This window comes from Rhipicephalus sanguineus, chromosome 3, assembly GCF_013339695.2.
Source record: "Rhipicephalus sanguineus isolate Rsan-2018 chromosome 3, BIME_Rsan_1.4, whole genome shotgun sequence".
In the NCBI taxonomy this organism is placed as follows: Eukaryota; Metazoa; Arthropoda; class Arachnida; order Ixodida; family Ixodidae; genus Rhipicephalus; species Rhipicephalus sanguineus.
In genome coordinates, this window is record NC_051178.1 from 25,037,090 (window position 1) to 25,062,815 (window position 25,726).

The 25,726-nt window shown below is 45.6% G+C and overlaps 1 protein-coding gene across 2 annotated transcripts in view; it reads right to left on the bottom strand.

Annotated features, from left to right (window-relative positions):
* Window positions 1–23,910, bottom strand: part of LOC119386502 (polypeptide N-acetylgalactosaminyltransferase 11) — a 79,908-nt gene extending 55,998 nt beyond the window's left edge. Inside the window, exons 1-6 of one of the 2 annotated variants that reach the window (XM_037653768.2) lie at window positions 23,597–23,910; window positions 22,085–22,167; window positions 18,761–18,920; window positions 12,090–12,170; window positions 4,437–4,525; window positions 1,620–1,792 (exon numbers count right to left, since the gene is read on the bottom strand). In XM_037653768.2, the coding sequence (XP_037509696.1) occupies window positions 1,620–1,792; window positions 4,437–4,525; window positions 12,090–12,170; window positions 18,761–18,920; window positions 22,085–22,089 (508 nt within the window). In that variant the 5' untranslated portion in view covers window positions 22,090–22,167; window positions 23,597–23,910. Of the gene's footprint in view, window positions 1–1,619; window positions 1,793–4,436; window positions 4,526–12,089; window positions 12,171–18,760; window positions 18,921–22,084; window positions 22,168–23,360 lie in introns of both variants that reach the window. The other variant, XM_037653767.2, reaches the window with a different exon arrangement.
* Window positions 23,911–25,726: the final 1,816 nt, after the last annotated feature.

A 25,726-nucleotide genomic window follows, 5' to 3' on the forward strand; every position in this document is an offset into this window, starting at 1 on the left:
GTAGGGCCTTTCTCTTCAAGATGGCGCTGTTCTGTGACAAATGAATCCAATCACCTTCAATTTTTCACAGCTTTCGAGCTGTGAATGTTGCTCACAACACGTGTTGGTCAGAAAACAGACCACCCACTGATTGCAATGAACTCGCAGGAGAAAGAACAGATAAGCTGAGTAGCACACAAACACAGCAAGAGCAAAGTCAGAATGGATACTGAAGTATAGTGTCGGTGTTACGAACATCACAAGGAAGCACAAAGTATTCATATCAGCAGTACTTGGGCAAAATCATGAAGAAGTGAAGTTACTTGTCTCCAAAAGAATTTTAAGTGTTTGCTGACTGCCTAAGCTGTTCCAGCCATCAGGCAACACGAACTAGCCTTACCAACCCCATCTGATGGGCCTTTGAACCTTGCGATTACACGACATCAAACACATGACACCTACAGGGCAAAAGCAGACATCAAGCAATCAGCTATCGCACCCAACCAGAAATCTCCTAACAGACCCTCAATAATTCTCCCCACAATGCCCATTCTGCAGAAAACCCGGGTTCCTTCAACGTAAGTGGGAGGCTGCAAAAAATGTCCACTAAAACACCCCAACCCTTGTCACACGAACAAGCTTTGGGAGAGAGCGTTAGCCCGATTCAACCTCAGGGATCGGCTAAGGCTGACTGCGATGGCCCAGGACGCTGCCCAAGCTCAGGGCACTGAGGGTGCCTCTTGTAAGCCTCCTTCGAAATAAAGACTCTCTCGGTCACTCCACCTTTGCACCCACTGCCAATTAGCTGCAACTGGTATCCCACAGTGCATACTGCATCTTCCATCACAGTGGCCACATGTGAAAATACTCATGTTTTGCAAATTGTACACAACGTGTTTTGGCCACGGAGCATTGAAAATTCCTATCACATGCAAATTCACACCATATAATATGACCGCATAACCATGGTTTTAACACATAAGCATACTTTGGCAAGTTCCCCAGGAAAATTAGAACAAAACCACGTTTGCAACATAATGTAATGCGTTCCCCATTGAAAGACACAGGGCTCAATTGAAAATGCACAGAACGCCTACACAGGAGGTGCACTAGTAGGAAAAATTTAGGCTTAGGCAACTGGAAAATTCGAGGGCGGGACATGTGGATGTTTCAGGGTAAGCCAATGGGAAAATGCGGGAGACGGCCCACTGGCCCGAATTAGGTGGTCGCCCTTTGGACGCCGTGTCACATAGACAACTCTCGCAGAGGGGTTCTGCATAATTTTTGCTGTACACAGTTGAATTAAGATATAGTGAACTCAAGGAGGATCACAAACATTTAATTGGATGATCAGTCGTTTCTTTCTCAGCTTCTCCTGTGGCTGTGGAGCAAGGCTTAAAAAGCACTGCATGCAACCAAAGCACTCCTGGCAATTTAATCATAGAGCAGCAGCACCTTTAATATCTAGCATTGCTTGCCCATGCTGCGCACATCATGTACACACACTGCGCCTGTACATATAGTTTTCTGCAAGCAGTGCCCGTCATCAACTATCTCTCTTCCAGTTATCAAATCACCAGACCTCCGAGCTGGAACTTTAAAAAAAGCTTATTGCTGCATGTGACCCAATTCTGACTCACGCAAGGTGCTGTTGTCATCAACGAGGATCAGCTCGTGGAGTAGAGAGGCTGGGGTGCGTTCGAGAACGCTGTGCACGGTGCGCACCAGTGCCGACCAGGCCTCGTTGTAGAAGCACACCACCACACTGGCTGCCGGCAGCGACTGCTCCTCCTCAAACACCTGCTGACGGCAGCTGACAAACAGGGTGACGACCAACAGGTTGCTTAGAACGTGTTACGATCACCAAGTAGGCAAAACAAATATGTACGCATACTCGTTCAAGCAAAACTACCAGCTCAATTATGTGCAAATTTCGGGCAAAGGTAGCATGCCGTGTAATCCGATGGTCAGGCAAACTAGTTGTCTATTTGTCATCCTTAAGAAGCAGGATGTAGCCAGGATGTTATTTCTCGAATTTCTACACTAACAAAGGTATGGTTTTAATATATACTATACAGTAACCCCTCGTTAAAATGAAGTTGCTTTACTAGAATTATTGCTTTAACCAAAATTTCTTCTACTCCCAATCCCAATGTGTGCATTTTAAGCAGCATTACTCGAACCATACTAATAGCTCGCTCTGCTCGGAGCAAACTAGTGAGACGCAGTCCCACTGACAACGGTTGCGCCGAGCAGAAGCTAACCTTTCTGCTTAAAGTCTGTCATCATCACCAGCGTGCACACAGGAGGAAGGGGAGAAAATAGTAGCGCACACAATGGAGGAGCTCCTGGTGGGAGAAGCCTCCCTCCATGCTATGCCCACATTCGGGGCCGAGCAGCGTAAGGCAGGTGAGCGCTGCAAAAAATAGTGCACAAGGACACGGCAGGCAGATGTATGCTACTCGAAGCAGCAGGCGTCATGCTAGTTCAAGGCCACATGTCACACTACTGGCAATCTGAGGCACTGCCCGAGCTAAGGCTAGTTTCTTTGTGTTGGCGGTTGGCAGTCGCAGATTTCAGTTATGGTTCAGTGGGTTCAGTCACATCAGTGCCCACTGGGCACCCCTCTGGATCTGTGCTGGCTGGCTGCAAACTCTGCAGAAACCCGTTTTTGGAGTGTTTCATTATGCATGCCCCCGTATGCTTTCGTGGCCTGCTTTGTGCCTGCTAGCTCTTCCCACACGAACGCCAGTGAACCTGACGATGATGACCAGACTTTTATTGCATGATGACCAGCTTTTATTGCATATTTGATTCCATCGAATTACCACTTCTATAAAACTTTTTCACTGTCGTGTTCACTTCTTTATAAGGAGGGTTTACTGTACAGTCGAACACACTTACAAAACTGGGTTACATGTTTCTTTTCTTCTACCCCTCACTTGGGACACTGTCATTTGTCATTGCAGATGACATAGTGCTCTTCAGTAACGATAGCGACGAATTGCAAAAAAATGACACGCACACGACAAAATTTCTTTCCCCCCATGCCATCCTTCACTTCCAGCGCTCTCATCGGGACGAGAGAAGAGAGAAAGCAGTTACAGCGTGCGACAAATCTCTATGCGCTCGTACTTGACGGATTCTGAAAATTCTTGCGGCGGTCGATTGGTGAGGCCCTTTAATGAAGTCATTCGATGGTTGGTAGGAAAAGTGTTGCAGGGAAAAGTGTACAGTGGTGCCACCGCAGCTTATGCATTGAATGATGAGCCAAAGCCACATGTCAGAGTCAATGCTGCAGGCAAAGCAATTGTGCATGTAACCTTGACACTCATTCAATGCGCACCTTTCTTAAGAAGGGCACATGCTTTTCTGTTTGAAATTTTGAACAATCTCGTGCCACGAAGCCATTTCACAAGTGATTGGCACCTTGCAATTTATGTGCTACACTTGTTCCGTTTAAGATGCACAAGTCTGGTGAGGGGTCCCGTGAGTTGTAAATTGACAGGGAACAACACAGATGCATTTCATGAAACGTGTACACAAGTAAATTGGGTACTTAAGTGAAGTAATGGGCATAAATGACGTGTTTTTCTTTCTTTCCTGAAGCAAGAAGCAAGTTGCACTTCCTGTCACGTGTCCCACGAGTGTATGTTTTTAAATGCAGAAACGTTTTACGCCGCAGTCCACCAAGAATTCATGTACATCTGCAGTACTCAAGGATTTAATGGTGGCATCAAATTTTTTAGCATAATGACTGGTATGCACAATTTCTCGAGATAACCACGTCGTGTCACAAGAAATCTGGCCTTTAAAGATAACGTTAGCTCTGATCTACATGTTCGAGTTGAAATTACGCCAATATGACCCGAGCTGAAGACGGTAGAAACTAAAGTATGTGCGTTACTTAACCTAAACTTTGATAAAAATCACCTTGGATACAATTTGGGCGTTTTTAGGATGCATGATGATGATGTCACAATGGACAACTTGCTGCAAGACAGAGATATATGTGTTTACTGCATGGCAAGGGTCAATAAGACAAGCTAACTAAATTTTGGCACTAAAGTTTTGTTTCACTGACCGCTTTCCAACTTGCACTGCATTACTTCTTGACAACGAAATTCTCGTGATAGCAATTTTCTGGTTTCCCTGTCACTTTTATTGTTGTGGGGTTCAAGTGCACTTCTATAGAGACATGTCTTACTTTTGTGTTTTGATGAGAACTAACAGACAATTATGCCAAGGAAAGTATAAGGGATGTTATTTGTAGTGATTAGGATATAAATGTGAAAAAAGTAAAGTGGTCGAAAAGATAACTGTGTTCTGAACGAAAAGATAACTGCGTTTTGAACGATTCCTATGAAAGAGTGATGAACAATCTTTTTTTTCGTACCTCTCGCATGCAACCATGAGTAAAGCCCAATCAAGTACAGCAGGACACACAAAGAACTCACAGGGGGTTTCGTGTGTCTGGCAGGGTGCGCACCTTTCCCAGCCGGTTGCTGATGAGAACGTTGAACGCGTGCTGGTGGTAGCCCTCCACCTTGACATCAACAGACAGCTTATTTAGGTGCACAACTCGCTGATACACCGGTTTCATTAAATATCAACTTTTCAGTAGCGCACACTGCCTATTAATGAAAAATTGGTAGCAATCGAATGTCACACAGCAAAATGGCACAAGCATGAAAGAATCTTTCAAATCTGTTCACCTTATCAGGCACTGACCACTCATTCAACTGTCAAACAGATTAAGTGCAAATGAACGCTCGCTAGTATAGACAACCTCGCAAAAAACAATGTTTTGTTCTGTATGGACAATTACTTTAAGCTAGCAAACATTCGAACGTTTGAATAGTGTTTGCTATTCGATTCTATTCGCACCGGAATTTGACTATTCGAAGTATTCAAACTTCCGGAAGATGAGAATACAGTCACTGTATGATTTTTCGGACTCCCTACGGACCGCGAAATCGTCCAAAAAATCAGGCAGTCCGGAAAAACGAATTCATGCTTTTTACAGTGAAAGCTGCATATGGCTAGGCAAAATGAAAAACCGTTCACCCTATGTTTCGATAATAGTCTCCATTGGCTGCGCCGTTAGTTACGTCATTCTGTACGTCGTACCAAGCGCGTGCGCCATTGGCTGCGCCGTCAGTGACGTCGTCTCTCCGTCGGACCCAAGCATACGCGCCATGGCGGGTGGATGCTTGGCGGAGGCAGCGAGGAGGTGGCAGTGCTGGCAGAGTAGCCCCAACATGGCAATGGCGCAACGCGCTCGCCAAGGCCAACGGCCGCTTTCGACGAGAGTTTCTCGAGCGGCACTTTGGCTACAACGTCTGCAACCACCTGTGGTTCGACAACAACCTGGCTGCAATCAACGAGACCCGGTCTAAACAACAACGGAACAATGCCATGGAGGTACTGACGTGGTGGTTCCCCAGTTGCTCCCGATGTCTGTCAGTTTCGGGTTTGTGGAACATGCAAGGAATCGCTAATCAAAGGCAGTATGCCAAATTTAAGCCCCGTTAACGGCTACTTTACCCATCGATGCCTTCACATTTTCCCAGGCTCAACGTCGTCGAGGAACGACTAGTGGCCCCGCGTCTGCCCAAACACGGTCCATTGCTGGCAAGAACGCAAGAAGGAGGCGTTCGCAATGACAACGCAACTCGGCAAGCCAACGGGATTTCCAACAGTGTCTGCCCCCGAAGTTCATTGGAACCACTTAATTGAGCTGCCCGAATGTATCAGGGTACACGGCGACGACACGCAATGCTGGTTCATGCAGGAGCTGGTGTTCCTCGAATGCGTCGAACTTTGAAACAACAATCCTGAGGCATATGCAATATACATCAACAAGCTCTTCAACATTGAACAAGCTCAACATCGAACAAGCTCAACATTCTCAAAGACCGGTGGATTTCGTCGTTCTAACCATACCACTAATTGAGAAAGGCTTCAATACAACGTAGGGCTTAACTCACTGCTTAACACCAGGGCCACACGCTTCAGCTTCGCTGGTTAACCACATGCACAGAGTGCTTTTTATTCCACTCAAGCGGTCAAATTGCCACAGCCACACCAGAAATAGCTTTGATGCCTACCAGTACACTTATCAGGCATTTTGGTCCATGCCCAGGCTCTCGTGAATACATTCGGTACCTGCCGCGAACCCTGCTTAACTACGTGCCGACCACCAAATGCAAACTTGCGTCTCGCGATGAGCGCTGCTGATACCAGCAAAGCATGGAATAGGTAACAGTTCTCTCGCATGGTGCGTTTGGAAACGAACACAAAGACGGGAACAAAAAGACTGGCGGAAGAGCGGACAACTCGCCCGGCTTTCCTGATGCGCGTGCGTAAACGATGTGCGCACGCAGCAACCAATCTTCGCCCATACGCAACATTTGCTGCCGCGTGAAGCCGATGGTTCCTAGTTGTGCATAGAACATCACCAACTAAGCTGGGGCCGTCACTGCCGGGGCACTTGCTGTACCGTAAACACACAGTTGTCGTGAAAGTGTTCATGATACCCACACCGTTTCCGATCGCACACGGACGCGGCGCTGGCGAGCTGCTTACGTTCGTGAAGGCTACGCGTCTGTGCGGCGGTCTTGAACAAAGAGGCAGCATGAACGGCGGCACGGCACGTTAGCACGTATACCACTGCGCTCAAGGCCACATTCACTACTGAGCAGTTAGCTGACAATGCTTATCATAAAGGCTTTCAGCGATTAAGCCGTACTGGCGTGTTTGCCACCTGCCGCCATCACGCCTCCATGCATATCCGGTGCTTATCCGTAAAGACGTCGCCGCACCGGCTGCACTGTGCCGTAACAGTGGCCCCTTTAGATTTTCGATATGCTTCACCCCATCACACTCTGGCATTGTGGCAAAGCTGCCTTTTGGACTCTGCTGCGGCCAACGTTACTAGAACAAACTCAGTTTCAAAGCTCCGTATCTCCGCCAGCGGAGGAGGGTGGTCCGAACGGCGGTCGCGAGAACTAGCGGCGCTGCAGTTCCGTCTTGCGCCACTATCGGCGCGTCGTCTGCTGCCACGGCTGCGGTCCGCCGCGCAGCTGCTCGCGGCAACTGCGCGGCAACTTTCTTATTGTACTAGTTAGGTGGATACTTAGGTGGATATGCATAAGGTCGTCTGCATGCATTGGCCCGCGTGCGTTGTTCATTGATTGGCTAAGAATCGATGTTCGGTTTATATTGCCACGCCCACTTCTTGTTTTATTTTGATGTATTCGGGTTTCACCAGCAAGGACGGTTATCAACACTCGACGCTGTCCGCGAAACAGTGTTCGAGAAGCTTCGCGATTGTAATAGATCGTTTTGGTAAGATTGCGCGCTGCACGCGAATGTTCCAGCTTTGCCGAGAGATAACGCCGCCACCAGCGATATTGCTGGAAAGTTCGATAGCGCCTGTATAAAAGCCGACGCGCTTGACCGCTTGTCAGTTAATCGACGGTCGACGCTCTGTTCGACGCTATCAGTGTATTGCTGTAGTTTGACTTTCAGTTTCCCGGCCACAAGTTCGGCCAAATAAAGAGTTTCATCTCGGACCTGCTGACTGCTGCCTTCGTCGACGTCACGACCCTGTGACAATATTTGAGCTGTCTACATTGCGCTTAACTTCCAAGCATAGGAGTTTCTAAGCGAATGGGGGTTTTCAGAGTAATTTTTATAACTACCACCACAATTTTAGCCACTGCCGTCCTATCTAGACCAAGAACAACCCAACACGTTTGTAAAAGCCGTTATAGTGCACAAAGAAGCGTACTTACTCGAGATACAAAAAGGTTCTAGAAAAACAGTACTCATGTTTCTACAGTTTATTGAAAAAAACTTTCTCGAAAAACATCACCAATGCTTTGAAATGTTTACAAGACACGTTTTCGCGACTGTTGAAGGAATACTGACCCAAAATCGGAAAATTTTGCGAGAACTCGGGAAATGAAATCGCTGTGTGCAATTACATCGAATAGATGTCTCTGAGCAATTTTTGCAGTGGACAGTTGTATTTTCGGTGTCTCATCTTTCTACGTCGCATCCTTTTACGGTGCCTTAAACAATTCGAACAGATCGGCCATGATGGGCATCGAGCAGTTATTCGCGCGTACTCTGTCGCTAGAAGAGTCGTCAGTATTCAACTTCGTCCTCAAGAGCTCGGAATATCAGCATCAACTTTGGGCTGTCCAGAGAGCTTGCGATGCGGCGGTTAGGCTAGGTCTAACTGTCCCCACGTGGGAGAGGCCCGCGGTGTCACCCTAAGGGATGGCACTTCTCCGGATCTTTAAATAAAGTTCTCCGTACCGTACCGTACCGAGCAGATGTTACATGCCCGCAGCACTTTAAAATGTACGACAGCCGTTTGCGTTTCGTGCTGTAGCCGTTCACTTCGCAGTTAAACTGCTCGTCAACTACAATTATCTTTTACACAATAAGTCTCCGTTCCCGAAGCAAAGTGTGGGATTGGGCTAGTTGGTATTCCATTATTAAACTGCTCAGCGCAAAAAAATTTGACACGGCACACATAGAAATGTGTGCCGTGTCAAATTTTTCCGCTGAGCAGCCCGTTCCCGAGCCGGCGAGTGTAAAATATTCCGCACATTTTGTTCAATACCTCGTCGTAAAACCTCTCAAAAATCCACTGCTTTGAAGGCATAGCGACAGCTGACAACTAATCGAATGTCAGTGTGATGCAACTCTCAGTCTCGGTAGCGTATATAGGTAATCGCCTGCCTTTCGTTTTGCTGTTCTATTTCTGGCGGCTCCTCCAAATTGGGCACTGGGCTTTCGCGGGACGCCGTGCGTTTTGGGGGGGATTTGCGCCTAAATCCCGAACATTTTGGCTTTGAAATGTGGTGTGGAAGTACTGGGGACAAGCGCGGCACGGCACCTGGCGCGAGTTCCCATTTTCCACGTGGGATCAAAACTTCTTGTCCCGCAACGACACGACGATAGTGCTTTACAATGCCGTCACTCTCAAAATGAACGTCACAGACCTTGCATTTCGCAGTAAGCTTTCTATCTTTGCGATGCAAAGCTAGAATGGCGTAGGGTCTTTTGCAGGTCCGAAGAAGTGTCGTGAAGCGGAGTCGTCGTTGCGGTAGCCGCTCTTGCAGCCCGGCGCAAAGCAAGTCGGCATACCGCATTGTGAATCTGTTCGCCCTCGTTACGCTTCGTACATCATGCACGTGTGTTCGTACAAGACGCTAAGCCTGGTCAAGAACAGTCGCAAAAATGACGAGCTAACAAAGCGCAGGCGACGCTGTAACCCACGTGCGCTCGTACATCGGCGGCGCCGATCACAACAAGCGCCAGCCGCGGGAGCTAGACGTGACTGCAGCGCCACTAGTTCTCACGACCGCCACGCGGACCGCCTCTCCGGCGGAGCTTTTAAACTGAGTTTGTTCTAGTAACGTTGGCTGCGGCCGCACACGGATCAACTCATGAAAGCGCTGGTTTGAACCTACGAGATGATAGATGCGGCAGAACTGGGGGCTTTAATTAATGTTGTTTCGGATCTGAAATCTGGGCAGAAAAATCGGAAGCCGAATATTTTCCGCATCTGAAATTTCAGGTGTCCTTATACATTGACGTCTATGGGGCAGACTGGGAACTCTGGACTCGAAGGGAGCGCACCCTTGTCCGCCACATCAGTTGGGCCTCCACAGAAATTGAAGGAGGAGGAGAGGTTGAGAAAATAGTCTTTTCTTTTCGCATTTAAAGTGTTGTCGACACCACACTGGTTGCACCAAGTCATGTAAATAAATACAGTAAGGCCTCTGCATTGTCTCATTCTTGACAAGACAGCTAGGGAACAACCACCCTTCCAGCACTTCACCAACCTCACCAAGAGAAACGCTTTCATGTTGCTATCTCATAAGAATATGCTTAGGGATTCTCTGCAACTTTTTTTTGGTAATTTTGCTTTGAAATATTCGAAAAATATTCAAAAAAATATTTGATACGATTCGCACTCAAACTGTAATATTCGAATTCGCTTTGCACCCGGAATTTTGCTATTCATACAGCTCTACTTTAAAGGGACACTAAAGGCAAATAACAATTTATGTCAGAGTGAAAGCTCCATGTATGACAACATCTAAAACAGCAGTATTATCAACAGCAGTGCCCTACTTACCGAGAAATTAAGCTAAATGTATCACACGATGAGCGCCATGAGCGGGACATTTTGGAAGTGATCCCGATGACGTGGGAGAGTCTGCCTACAATTAATCACTAGTAATCAAACTAGCTGCAATAAAAAAAGAACCTTCCGTGCATCAAGAGACGTAATAAAATGCTGCTTGTTCGTTTCTGTTTGATTCATAGAAAAACGAACCTCTTTTGCCATGGAGAACGGCGCGCGTGGTTCAAAAGTTCCGTTTTCACCGAACTGCGCTCCGCCCGGCGCCCTGCTTCGCTCACGTGGTCGCGTCTCTGTGGTAGTTTCGGTATCACGTACTGTCGCGTGTGTTTTGCACGCTCGTGAAAGTCGCTCTGACAGAAAGTTCGACAAAATACTGCATGCATGTGATGTTGACGGATGCCCGAATTGTGCACGCCGCCACGCAGTAAAGGCGGGCAACGTTGGGCACGGCAACAGTGACGTGCGAAATACCGCTTTCAGGCGGGTGACTTGAAGTGCGCTAATGCGATGCGGACCACTAAAACATGATTTTATTTTAAAATAAGCACTTCCTTGGCATAAAAGTAGCACTACGAGATTTCTGTACCGCTATTTCAACAATCAACGTCGACTTAATATTTGCCTTTAGTGTCCCTTTAAGCTGTTTCACACAAAACATTTAAACAACAATGAAATAACAGCCAACAACAGTAGTTGAAATTTCCCTTGGTATCCTCGCAGAGTACCATGCATTTAAAATCTTATTTTAACATATCATTGCCTCAGTAATGGTTATAATGTACTAGATATGTCTTAGAAACTGAATGTAATCTGACCGTTGCATGTTGCATTCACTTTATGCAGGGTTGGTGAGCTTAATCAGATTAGCGCAGCAGTCTGAAATTTTCAAGTCCCATCATGCATAACCACAGGCTCATCACTGCCACTGTGTTCCTCTCTCTCTTCGGTGCCGCGGAGGCCGGCACGGCTATATGCACGGTTTGGGCACAATCTTGGAGGCCCTACCTCACTGCACTCAACCAGTGCAGTGCAGCACATGTGACTTGCAACAGATGAGTGGATCCACTCGTCCCGCCCACTGCATCCCGTCATGCAGGCTGAAGTAGCTCGGAAAGGCCTCCCAGATTACAATGTTACCACCACATCCTGAGACGTTACAAGCCAAGCCAATGCTGCGAGGTTTGTGGGCCTCTACATTCGCAAGCCACATGGTGAGCGCAAACAGTAATTTTCGAAAACAAATAAAGTATGAACCAGACCAAAGGAAATATCAAATGCTTTTTCAATCCTTAACAGCCATTTTTACAATTACTATAAGACTCTCTGTAATTCCAAATCAAAGGGATATTATTTGAATTATCAACTGTACGACTCAGTGCAACATATCAGGAAAAGCAGAGACAGCCAATTATCACATGAATTCCTACTATCTCGTTCTTTTTTACTGTTTTTTTCTTTTAGCTCATGGTTTTTAACAGTTTGATGAGTGCAGACAGGCAATTGGCTTTATTTTTGGTTGTTTTAAAAATACACAAATGCACGAGCACAAATGTTGCACTCGAAGAGACAAAGGTTGCAAATATTTCTGGAATAAACAAGGAAAAAATGTGATTTAGCAGAATTAACCAAATGATGCAGCTTGAATTCAGCAGCTTTTAAATAAATTGAAAGCATAGCAGGCCAAGAAAAAATATGAAATTCATGTGAATTAACTTTGAAAGCATCAAATGTCATCAAATTAAGAGACCACCGCAAACACGTACACATCCCACTTCCAGTGAGCTTTGTAGGATTTAAATAATTTGGGGTCATTCTTTAAAAAGTGTGTTTTAATGACGTATACATAGTAGTCACTTCAAAAATGCTGAACCTCATGGCAATAAGTGATGCATAGAAACATCAACCACAGCATTAGTACACAGTAATCCCGCCCCGTCACCTTGATCCTCTGATCTTCGGCATTGAAGATTGCACCGAGCCTCGACGCATCAGGGACTGCAGCAGCTCCAAAGGCGTCCGCCTGTAAAGAAGCCCACAGCAGAGCATCACAGATTACAAGAAGCACTCTCATTGAATCTCGTTTATGCCGGCAAATCTAGTGTTGCACCCTTCACATTTTACAAAATGTGAATGGTCGGCTCCTTCACTGCCATAACCTTTCACAATAATCGACCACATACAGTCGAACCCGGGTATATTGAACTCGCCAAAAAACGTTTATTAGTTCGATATATGGCATAATTCGATATAGGCCCGCTATAGGATTTTGACACAAAGGCACATAACAGTAAGAAAAGTACTTTATTAATATGGTGGCTTACTTGCGTGCCCTACTTTGGAACAAAATAGTCCTGGATTTTCTTCTGTGTCAACGACTTCGCTGCCTGCGACAGCACGCACGCCTCCACGTTGTCCAACGAGTCGGAGCAGCTGAGGCCGCAACCTTCCACATTCATGCAATAGCGCCGGACCAACGCAAGTGCACTAATGACTTCGGAGGATGTAGGCAATGGGCCATCGTCAATTTCCTTATTGCTGTCGCTTTGGCTCGTGGTCGGCACGACGTCTGCAACGTAGTCCTCATCTTGTAGCTCACCCATGATGGCGACATCGTCCGCACTGACGAACTCGTCGAATGTCGATCCGTCGATAGCTCCCGGGAACTCTGCCAGCTCGCTCCAAACTTCGGCGGAAACACCTGCGGTGTCTTTTGTACGCGGCGGCGATGTTGGACTTCTTTTCACCGCGCTCGACCCGATTTATGATTTCGAGTTTCGCGGCGAACGGCAAATACTGCCTCTTTGCACAAGCCATGACGACAGCGCGCCAATAAAGTTCACAGAGCACCAACAGGCAACACCACCAGCACGGACCACGCTGAACGAGGACTCGAGGAAAACAGGCAGCAGCAGGCACACAAGCATAAAGAAAGAAAAAATGGCGCTCACTTCTACCGCCTCCGCGCCTCGGAGAAAGCACGACGGCCTCTGATTGGCTGTAAGCGCTGCGAGCGGGCCAGGATCATTTCTTGCAGGGGGGTGTTCGCCCGTGCACAACCGGGTCTAAGCCACTTTTTCTAGGGTGGCGCCGGCAGTTTTCCCCGCCACCGCGAGGGAAAGCCAACTTGCTGGGGCACTTTTGAGGCACATGGAGTTTGATATATCGGTTGTCGTTGCTATTTTCGTTCGATGTAACAGTAACTTTTGCTATATATTCTCAATGTAAATTTACCGTGTTTAGAAATTGTTCAATATACGGGATAATTTGATATAAACGGGTTCTTTATAGTCGGGCTCGACTCTTGCCAATGCCAAACTGGCTGCTTCCTACAAAAGTTGCTGTTCGAGCAAATTGTGCAGCAAGTGATGCATGTGCTGGACTAAGCACAGTGGCATCCGATGTCGGAAGGGACACTCTAACTTGCATGACCATCAAATTGCTGATGCTACAGCTACCAGTTAACTCTTTCGTTACCGTGAGAAAATGATTATTTTTCATATGTCTCGGGAAGAAAGCTTTTGCCAGTTTGAAAAGTACTCCAGCACGCACTGCAGCATACCAAATTATGCATAATGAAATGGTCTTTCCAAAAAAATATAAGTTGTAGAGCAACAAAGATATTGTGGAATGTATAAAAAATTGAAAGTGTGTAACTTCTTGTTGCCAGTTGATGAAAAGAGCAATAAAAAACACTATATATGCAAAAACACTCAAAACAAAGAAAATTCAGAATATACATTTTGAAGATAAATGACCCAGGAATAGTATAAAAAATAATAAATGTTCTATACAATGTTTCCATTAACATAGCCAAGAAAATCTGAACCGAGGTACTGCTTCACTGCTCGTGCAGTGCGGTGAAGCATTTCCTGGTTTTCGTGAGATGCAGGTGCACTCGTGCACGTTTCATGCAATTTTTTGTGTGTTTTTTACGAGAATAGCCTGCTGGTGTTCCAATACAGATGGATGCCTGCGATGTGAAGAACACCTATGTAAATCAGATGGGCAATCAACTTCACCAACTCGTCTGGCATCGCCTCTTTCCATGAGCGGGTTGGCAAGCGAGCTGGTGTAAATGTTGTTTTTTCAGCTCCCGCCAAGCTTCTAACAATGTGCCGTCAGGTGAATTCTGATGCAACACCCCGAAAAATGTGCACCACCAAGCATAAAGATAGGTTCGTCCCATGTGAAGATCGCGTCGTGTATTGTATTCCGCTATCTTGTCACAGTAAATATGTCGATCAGACCGGAAGGTGGCTTAATCAACATCTTAAGGAACACAGGTACAATGTAGGTAGGGCTATCAGTGGGCATTTAGGAATTCATTGTCGGGATTGTGGGTGCCGGCCTCTTTTCAATCACACATGTGTGCTCGCAAGAAACAAAAATAGGATAGCGTGCGAAATCATAGAAGCCCAGGAAATTTTTACACGTGATAAAAAGTGTATCAGTGTTGCGTCGCTTGCTCTTTCGAGCAAGGAAAGTGAATTTTTATCTCAAAACATGTGATATCGTTGATGGGTTGCTGTTCCTTTGACTGTTTTTGTATACCTCGTCTGCTCTGTTTTTGCCCCTTTTTTTCCTGTGTAAATGCGCATATATATTGCCGTGGCAGGAAAATAAAAGCCAGTTGTAAGTTCAGCACTGTGTGTGTCTCATCTTTGCTCGTCCTCATCGCTGTGAAGCCTTTGGATCTTGCTTGTTAGCTGCTCGTGTCAAATGGCGCAGGCCTCCTGCTCTGAAGTTTCAAAAAATGCATGGCACCACCTCTCGTCAGCATTATTACAAGGATGAAATTGAGTAGTGGAAAATTTGACATCCTTCCTTGTTTCGCTGTGGCATCAATGGGTGTGAAGTAGCAATTAAACTTCATTCTGGCACTTGTAGTAAGTGTTTTAAAAGAGCTATGAATTTCTCTGATGACTCAACACACTCACTGTAAAATAGCTGATTAACTCGTATTCACTAAACCCATGAAAAAAAAAAGAGTGCTACAGTGGCGCATGCTACCATGAAATGCCATCGTCAATGCTGCTGAATTTGTAATTTGCTGCAAGCAAGAACAGCTTGATCAGAATGTTTGATCCAGCTGGGTTCCCATACAGTGACAAGCACAGGGTCACGATCAGCTAGATTAATTGATCAAGCTCTGTTCATTGCAAGGTGGCAGCACTGGTAAAATGATATCAGCAAACACTTTTCTAGAGTGAACTTGTATTCCTCAACGAGCAACTCTTATGTGGTGCTGGTCAAGAGGCAAACTGATGGAAGTGAGTTTTCCTGACAGCAACTTTGCTGTACATTTCCTTTAGCACTGCGTGATGCCTCGGCAACATGTACATAAAAAATGGGCCTAAGGGTCCAAAAAGGTACATGTATTAGGAACACCACTAGGCAGAGCATCTACTTACTCTAATATGCTGCGGTGAATAAAAAATAATTCATTTGTAGCAGGCTATGAATGTGTCTCATACAAATGTGGCATCTGTAAATTCAGATGACTGCATGTTTACTGCCCGACCGGGTGTCTGACAGCACCGCATCCTGTGACAACCAAAATTAGTACATACGGATAGTATATGAAGCCAATGAGGTTTGTAAACTACCTTGCATGCAACATCATCACACACATGGATGTACGTTTTACAACATTCCCATTTTAATTAGCAACCTACAATAAAGTTTTTCATCCATCCATGCATGAATACGTAAATGGGAGCATGGATCAAGAGGCTCATTTCTTTGTCAGACACAACCTAACGAAGCCAAGGAGACATTGTAGGCTTTTTAATTGCAGTGCACCAATTGTGAGCTAAATGGAAAGGAAATAATAAAGAGGATGAAAAGCAACCATGAAAGCCATACACATAATTCACAAAATATCATTAATGACCATTCATGTGTTTGTTGCCAGTAGTTGTGCACCTGCTTTCATGAGTTTGCTTATGTTCATTATGAAAGAGTGCTATGATAAACTATAAATGCCCAAACGTTTGCTGATAAAGTGGTCTCATGCTCCAGAAGTGAGTGCTGATGCAAGAATTTAACTGGAAATGAGAAAGGCTTCCCCATTAAGTGACCTAGTTTTGTTTATCTGAGTTGTTAGTGAGCGTTAATGCTAACTCAATTTTAGCATTGTTCTGACAGTAAACAGAACTTAAGCGCCAATGACTGTATGTTTCAGTGCTTACCTCGACAACATACGTTCTTTACTACACTTGTGAGTTGTAGTGCATTAAAACAACACCCAAAACATTTTTCTAAACAGTAAACATAGTTTGCCTCGCTGATAGAGTTCCCTCCCCTTGTGTGGTCTATAAGAGTGGAAGTAAGCTTTCTAAATTCTTGGTACTTTGAAAAAACTTGGAGGACGCTTGGGCTTTGCTTTCAAGAGTACAACGCGATAGTGCAATCAGGCCCCGTGAGCATTGCCTTCACAATCGCTAGCCTGCTTTGGCTCTCAGTGCATGCCTGAGCCATGCCGCAAGGAAACCAACGTCTATGCACGTAACACTGGCCGTTTCAAACTATGCCCGCTGCAGGTACAGTTGGGAAGTGCCCACTACACCATAATTCTTCCTTTTGCAAATTGGCAAAGTACCCACTATGTGTCCATAAGGTGCCACGCACACCTGCACAGCTGCACACTTTGTCCATGCTTGCTGACAATGATAATTAATTATGCCTGATTGCGTTGTAATGTGTAGGCCTTTAAAACACACACTCATTGTCCAATTCACACGTTTCGATGCCTGGCGTGATTCTGCGCTTCTGCCATGCAACACTACAAGTGTTAAGAAGGCTCCTCCCACTACATGGCATTCATATAGTGCTTTTTCCGTAGCAGTTTCAACCAATGGTGTGGCTTTGTGTTAGAACGTCTAGTTGCCATGCAGCAGGCCTGGGTTCAATGCTACCGAAGATTTTTATTATTTTTTTATTTGCATCTTCCTCGATTTTTCACTCACAGACAACGCTGATTTTTTGCTCACAACCAAAGACGCTGACACCGGAATTCCTGCAAAATCAGCTCTTTACCACTATCGCGTTAAAACAGTGATGCAGAAGGTAGCGCTGCTACCTTTTCTTCTACATGACAGATGCTCTCAGCTCATCATTCGTACTGACTCGACGCAAGCTATCCACGATATACAATGAGCGTATCGGTCTACGTGCCTCTCGGATAGTGTTCACCATCTTGCTGCCTCCGCAACTGTGCAGATACGTGTTCAGTGGGTGCCTCGGGCCGCTTTGCCGGACCTCGTCAAAGCTGATTTGGCAACCCACCCACAAGTTACACTGCACCCACTACCACATTTTCCTGAGGACGCTCAAGGACAGATGCACCGGAAAAAAGAAAGCCTCCAACGTACCACACGAGCTCTTATACCTCCGTGTGGGTCAGACCTCCCTCGTGGTTTAACCCGCCGAGAGGAGGTTACGTTGTGGAGGCTTCGTGTTGGGGCTGCACTTACACCATCCGTGACCACCCATTGGGCGCAAAAGTACCGCGGCCCGTATGGTACATCGTGCCCATTTTGTGACGCCCCAATCCGCGATGTAACTTCCACACACTTATCGTGGATTTGCACAGGTCTACAGTTAAACCATCATCGTCACCTCCGTGCTCTGTTGGTATGATCTGTTGGGATGCCAGCACAGGTGAATGCGAGCAGGAGCTGTGGGTCGCAAACGATAACTGAAAGTATATCTTTGCACTCATGCTCGCTGCCCCAATCTCGCCGGATACTCTTTCTTTGTTGCTTCCTGCGATGCTGGCAGCTCTGGTTACAGCGGCACATATGGCTATGATCAGCGGGCAGATCGAGTGCAGCACAGAAGCATTCGCCACTGGCGGAAGGATCACATAACGACTCGCAGCGATCAGAAGAAAACTTTGTTCCGCGGTGCCAGACAGCAGTGTATCTACAGCTGGAGGCGAAGGTTGCAGAGTTTATCCAGGAGCGCGTTCGCGTTGTGATTGCTGCCAGTGACCTCAGAGTGCATCCAAATTAAAGCTGTCAAGATGGTTGTGACATTTTACAAGAATGTAGTACTTGAGCCCATCTTTTGGCTCTCTGCCATGTAGAACTTGCGTGTAAATACACGTGTAAATAAATGGCCTTTTTACTGGGCACCATTTGGAATTGTGCTTGTTTCACGGCAAAGGCACCTTCTAATACCTTGGCCGTTCCATGCACTTCTTTTTTCGATTTTTAGTAGTTCAAAGTCGGGGGGTTGACCTATATTACGGTCTGACCTATATTCCGGTTTTTACAGTATTTTGGCAATGCGCTGAGAAAAACAGGCAAATGTGGCCAGTCTTGCCCGGTGTGGTGGTGCTGTGGGTCACCGCTCGCTGCGCATCACTCTAATGTGGAGTGACGTCACTAAGACTTTCGTTGTGCTTCCTACGCAGTGACATCAGTGTCAGTCAAGCTAGTGATGGGTCTCGATTGCGAGAACGGGCATTTAGGCACACTCTGGAAGCAAATTAAAATATATTTTAAACGTCTGATGTGCCCGACACTTCGTGCACGTCTTTGCATACAGCAGGCTTTTCACGGCCCCTTCGAGATGAATGAGCCCTGTACCAAGCATAATCCTCACCCTGGCCGTACTACGTGTGCCAGCGCGAAAGTGCAGCCTGGAAGCCGCTCCTTGGCGTGACCGCAGCCGTGGATGGTGACCGGGAGACTCGACCAGTGGCAGCAGCACCAGCACCGACACACCACTAATTGCAACAATCACCACCAGGCAGCACCACAACCTGCAGATGGAGCACAATGTGCACTCTTCACCAAAACAACAATGATTCACAGCAAAAACATTGTCAAGACAAAATGAGACTTTGATCTATGCTCACGGTCCAGCCAAACACATAAAATGGCAGCAATCTGCCTCTGAATCACATTCCTGCCAGGCACATTGCAAGTCATGATGGCAACCTAATGAAGGACATTTCACTGGCATTACCATCATGTCAGTGAAGCTTGATGACCCATTGCACTGTTTGGACAAACTTGCAAGGATCAGTAAACCACATAGTCATAAGCATTACACTGTTGAATTTTCTGTGGTGGGAAGGACATGTCTAAAAAACACAGCAGACATTGCAACCTTTTGAAATCGTACCCAATTTTCAGCGAAAGTGTTTCTTTCAATCAGCTGCATTAAGAATATCAGTTGCTTGAAATTGCTAGGCTTGTGCAAACATTCGAGCACTTCGAATATTCGAACGAACATTACAGTATTCGAATTCACTTCGATTCGAATTTAAATGATTGGAAGTTTCAAAGTATTCGAAATGAACAAATAGGTGTATATTAATCCGCATGTAACCACCCCTTCCCCTTTTCCCCTGTAAAGGTGGTTTCACTGCAGCGAAGCGGTGCTGTGCCGTGAATACACCTTTCCAGAAAAATCTTGCACTGCCACGAAACCCCACTTCCAGGTTAAATGAACATATTACCCTCGCATTGATTGATCATTTTTTAAGTTTAAAAGCTTGTTATACCGGCTTATATGCACTAAGTATAGTAAATTTTAAAATATAACATACTTTACAGGTAATCACTTGCATTCTACCGAAAATCAAATCCTACTCCTATTTAATGTTGCTTCCACTTCCTTTGAACCAAAAACAATGACATTTGCACATGCCTTGTTTCAACTTTTAAAAAATATTGCGCAGGTTAGTTGGATCGTGACAAATATGCTGATTTTTCTTTATAGTAAGTGATATATGCTATTCGAATTCGATTCAAAATTATTCGACCAAATCTCTATTCACTTCGAATTCACATTGAACCTAAAATTGACTATTTGCACAAGCCTAGAAGTTACACAACATACTTTTGAAACACTGCCTACATACGACATGCCCCTCTGAAACTTTACCCCAATAAGACACTTTTCAAGCACCCACTAAAAAAAATTTTTTTTCAATTTGATGTGCAAGTATTTGTATATTGTTCCAAATTGCTGGCCCCAGCAGCTGTTTGTGTAAACAACATACAGAGATGTCCGGAGAAGCTGAAGTGCCGTCTCTTGATATACAAAACAAGACTTCATGCTCTTTACTGTGCTTTGGTTATAGGCTGCCGAGAAAATAGATAGAATCCCTGAATGGATTTCAATAGCCAATACCAAATTCTCAAAAATTAGAAAGTAATGTTGTCATGTTAATGTGACGGTGAAGAATACAGCAATACAAAGCAGTAGAACTCTTTATTGGGAAAGCTTGGTCCCAGCAAAACACAAAACAGTCACTGCACGGCAATCGAGGCAAGCACAGTTTTCAACAGAATATTCTCCTTCTCGGCAAGAGACTTCCTATTACCAACTGGTATGTCTTGATTGTCAATAACTTTTTCTTGCTGTTTTTCATTCTTTGTTTGAGAACCATAGTTATGCGTGGAGAGATGCATGTATGTCAACAAAGAAATTGTCTTCTGGTGTTGTTTTCCCACAGAAGACTTTTGTACAAGTACAGACAGAGGTGTCCTCTGGCATTGGAGCTTCCTCAGGGGTTTTCGTATTAAGCTGCAGTAATCTAAACCGACTTCACAGGTACTTTACATATTTTACGAGGAAACAGTGTGTGCCAAATTTGTGTCAAGTATCATGGAAGCTAACAGCAAGAGCATGCTTCAGCCACTTTCATGCACAAGTGCCAGCATTTAGGTTGAATCACTGCCGAGTCAATTTTGATAATAAAGGCCATGGACTGAGGGTTGCGTGATCAGGGTTGTGTCAAACAATGAAACGAGCCCTCAAAATTCCCTTCTTTCATGGATTGTTTTGCCCATTTGTATGGTGTACCCTTGAAGTTGTCGTCTGCGTAAGTATTGCACCAGAGCTCAACAGCAGCCACCATGCGAAGTAGCTGTCTACTCCAAGTTTTTGGAACAACATTCCATATTCGAATGCACAGCAGGCCATCAGGCACAGACAAATAATGATGCTTTAGCTATGCACAAAGCAACTTATTAAAAACAACAGCAGTTGCTTATGATGATGGGAATGTCACCTGCATTCGCAAATGCATAGCTTAAATTATAGGTTGGCAAAAAAGTTGGAGCTCGGTCAGGCTCACTCAAAAAATATATTCTGCTCTGAGGGCTCACTCAGACTCAGGCTCACCAAAACTTTCATCAACAGGACTCACTCGGATTCACACTCACTAAACTTTTTCTCAACCGGACTCACTCGCACTCAAACTCACCAACATATTACTCAGCTGGACTCACTCAGACTCAGACTAATGGCTTGACCTGAGTCTGAGTGAGCCTGAGCAAGTCGACTCATGAGTCCGTGAGCACAAAACTAGCTTTTTTCGATCTTGGCGTCAATGCTCTTTAATGCCAATATCTCACATAATCGGCGCTCTACGATAGGCCTTTTGATATTATACCTTCAAATACGAGTTATCAGTAATCCAGCAAGGACATTTTGTGAAATACCTGACTCACAGAAGATATTTTTATGAACAACTTTCTGTGAAAGAGTTTGCGGAGGGAGGTCATAGCACCCCTCCCATTTCACGTCTCTGACCAATAAATATTGAGGTGGCGCACGAACGTGAGTGCATTGAGAGATGTGTGATTAGAATTTTGTATAAACGTAAGCCGATATAACGCTGACAGTAGTGCTGAAGAGGAGTAGGTAGGACCATAGGTTGGCAATGAAAGGTGGAGCTCACTCAGACTCACTCAAGATAATATATGTTGCGCTTAGGGCTCACTCGGACTCAGACTCAGCCATATTTTCCTCAACCAGGCTCACTCAGACTCACCTCACCAAAATATTACTCACCCGGACTCAGACTCACGGGCCGATCGGAGTCCGAGTGAGTCAACTCATCAGTGAGCTTGCTGACCTATGGCTTAAATTAAGCTATGATGATTAAATAACTTTTGTCAATTTCATCACCTCATAGTCTTTCAGGAGAGACCCTCAGGAGTCCACCGGTACTTGAGGAGGCCCCGTCCTCTCAACTACAAATGAAGCCATGTCTGGAAAACGAGAGAAAGTATGGGTGAGCCAATGCTTCACGGCAAAGTGACAAGTCTTGCAATGAAAGCAGCGGCAATGCTAGCTGCAATATGCAGCTGGCAATGTAGTGAGTTAGAGCACGGCAGATTGGGCTAGTTGGTATTGGTTTATATTTAGACTGGATGGGGCATGCACGCAGACAGGGACACAAGAAGGAAACCACGTGAAGAAGGCGCTTGTGTTGTTCGCTTGGTTTCCTTCTTGTGTCCCCGTCTGTGTGCGCACCCCATCTAGTGAGTTAGACTTGTTGATGAATAAAAAACAGAGCAAGCACAAAAACGACAGGTCCTTTCAATTAGCCTGCCCTTTCTACACTATAGCTAATAATGAAGCACTGCTCTAGCAGTTAAACATGCAGCTTGATGCATTTCCCACAGCGCAAGCTTTGTTTTGTGCAGCCCAAGTGCAAAGCATTCCTTACACTTCGCGAAAGGAAGTGCAAGGCTCGTGCATGCAGTGCTAGAGCAGTTCTGCACGCACAGGCGCTGAACTAGTTCAAACTCGTGTCGTGTCACGGTAGAATCAGCTGGATCAGGGGCCTGAGGCAGACACATTAACTCATAATATCAGTCTCTGCTTCCGATTTGTTCCACCATGACAGTAGACAAGGAAAGCATATTGCTGCTCAGCTGACGCCAGTAAGGCGCTGATGTGCGCATTTTATGAAAACGAAGCAGTATATATATATATGTATATATATATATATATATATATATATATATATATATATATATATATATATATATATATCAGCAGCTTCAGCCCCTTCCTTACACCTTACGGCCAAATGAATGTACTGAAAGCACACGTCTTTACTGGCCGCTCTTTAACGCGAGCTCTACACTGTAGTACAGCGTTTATGAGGTCGTCGTTCAGTGTTCTAGCTGTGCCGTGAGCACTTCGATGTAGTTTGCAGATTGCAGAAACAAAAAACGTTTTTTTTTTTTTTTTTTTTTTTCCAGTCAATACAATGAACCATCGTCGCAACTCGCAACAAGAAAGCGCCCCAAAAAACTAAGTGTTGCACTCCACTAGTAGCGAAGCACGAAGCGAATTATCGCGTTTAAAAACGTCGGTGACTTCCATTTTGCATTTCACAATAGTTTTGGCGCAGCCACGAAGCACTACAGGTAAGTTTCAAACTTTTACGAACCTTCTCTGGTTACGTGAACTATTTTCAAGTTTCTCTGCAATCAATTATTTCCTCCCTACTGCTTTATAGGAAGGCCGTGCTTGACACCACGCTACCGACGACTGTGTCCTTTCGAGCAGGACTTCCTCTTGACTTGTTCCATTACTATTCCGTTTCAACGTGGTACGAACACGGGGAAGGTCACAACAACCGATGCTTTCACACACACGCACATTTTGCTTCCAACGCGCACATACTCAGCCAACTCTCGTTGAAATGTTTATCCACATTTGAATCGCACCAATCCTCCGCAAGAGAAGCAGCCGGTGCATAACTGCACACTTGCTGCCCATCCCACTATGCGAGCCCACCGCCGCGCACAGGCACAACGTTGTAGACACAACTACGCGCAACGGAATTTCGCACGGTACACCAGTATGGTTTGCCTCTTTGGAAGCTGCAAAGTGAAGCCGGCAAAGTTTCGTCGTTGCGAGCACTCTCAACATGCAAAATGTTCACCCGCCACCGCCGTAGGAGTGCACGCACACACCTCACACGCACGCACGCAGGAGCGCAAGAACGGGTACGTCAGATCGTACGTTTTTACGCGAATAACCGGTGGCCCGAAGCAACTGCGACGGTTGACGTGCAAATAAAGACCCTTCTCGCAGAGCGCGAGATTCGAGTTTACCGCGCGACCTTCCTCGAATAGGCACTGCGGTTTTAAATATCGAGGTTATCCTCGCTTGTCCGGTGTGTATCTCTTCTTGGTCCTTGTGTTTCTTTTGCGCTTCTCAAGGATGAACCGTTTCGAACTAGGCCAAACAGCTGTGCTACTACAATTCATATCGAGATTAACAATGTCAAAATAGCGGATCCAGGTTCCCGCTTTGGGAGGAGGAGAGAGCGGGACAAGATTCTCCTCCCCCCTTTCGGGCAGTGGTAGCCGAAGCAACCTGACTGGACGACAGGCACTGACGGGAGGGGGGTGACACAGACTGTGTCAACGCCCCCCCCCCCCTCCCCCCTCTGGATCCGCCACTGATGCTTCGATCGCCCCTACCCAGGTTGCACGTTAATGGAGCTGAAACACCCCTCCCTACATGCTTCGTCCTCCCCAGTTCTTGTAGTGATCGCGCAATCTGTAGCAGGGACCAGTATGCACATGGACTAATACATCGAAGAAAGAAAGCTCTTCTTAGTGCCGACGAGCGCCAAAACTCACAACAGAAGCCCTTTCTTTGTAGATGCCAGAAAAATCCAGCGAAAACTCAAGACAAGCACGAAGAAGGAGGCACATTCAAGCACACACTGTCGTCGGACTTACAACCGCTTTATTGACGCGCCCACGTATACTTAAACCCCCTAATCCCGCGCACGCGCACATGTTACAAGCTGAAGCCTATCATCCGTCCGATAAATCAGCCACACCCTGCATAAGAAACAGCCACTCTTTTTCTGTGATATGCATAGGAGGTTCACTAATACAAACGTGCCAAAGGCGTAGCCAGGGGGGGGGGGGTTCAACTCCCCCCCCCCCCCGAAATTTTTCACTTGTGCTTGCGTATATATACACGCACGCGTACAAACGCACGCACGAACATACATAAAGTATGGTTGAACCAACGTTGGTTGAACTACCCCCGAAAAAAATTTCTGGCTACGCCTGTGAAACGTGCCCATTCTTATTGATGTGGTACGCCTCAAGCAGTTCGCGTTCACTCTATGATATTCCCGTGCCTAGAATGCTGGTTTGGCGAAACAACCCTTACAAAAATATATTTAGAAAGTTTATAGACTGTCTAAAAGTGGGCTTAGGCAGTCTACAGACTGTCTAAATTTATTTTAAGTGCGAAGCATTTCTTAGCGAACTTCTGCGACTTTGAGCGTATCTATCTATCTATCTATCTATCTATCTATCTATCTATCTATCTATCTATCTATCTATCTATCTATCTATCTATCTATCTATCTATCTATCTATCTATCTATCTATCTATCTATCTATCTATCTATCTATCTATCTATCTATCTATCTATCTATCTAGCTGCCTACGACTTTGTGCTCTCCTGGCCGTTTCGTTAATGGAATAACATGACCGTATTACGAACATAAATGACAGGTCATAACATGGAAATCATGACATACATGTCATGAACATCATGATTTACATTCCGCGGCCTTGGGGCTCTTGCGGCCATTCCGTTAATTTCATATATACCAAAACTGGTATGACGTGACGAGAGTTCATGGCGAACATAATGACAGGTCCTAACGTGCAAATCATAACACACATGTCATGTGCGGCATGATTTACATGACACGGTCTCGGGGCGCTCGCGGCCGTTTAAATGAATGGATATTACGAAAACTGCTATGACGAGAC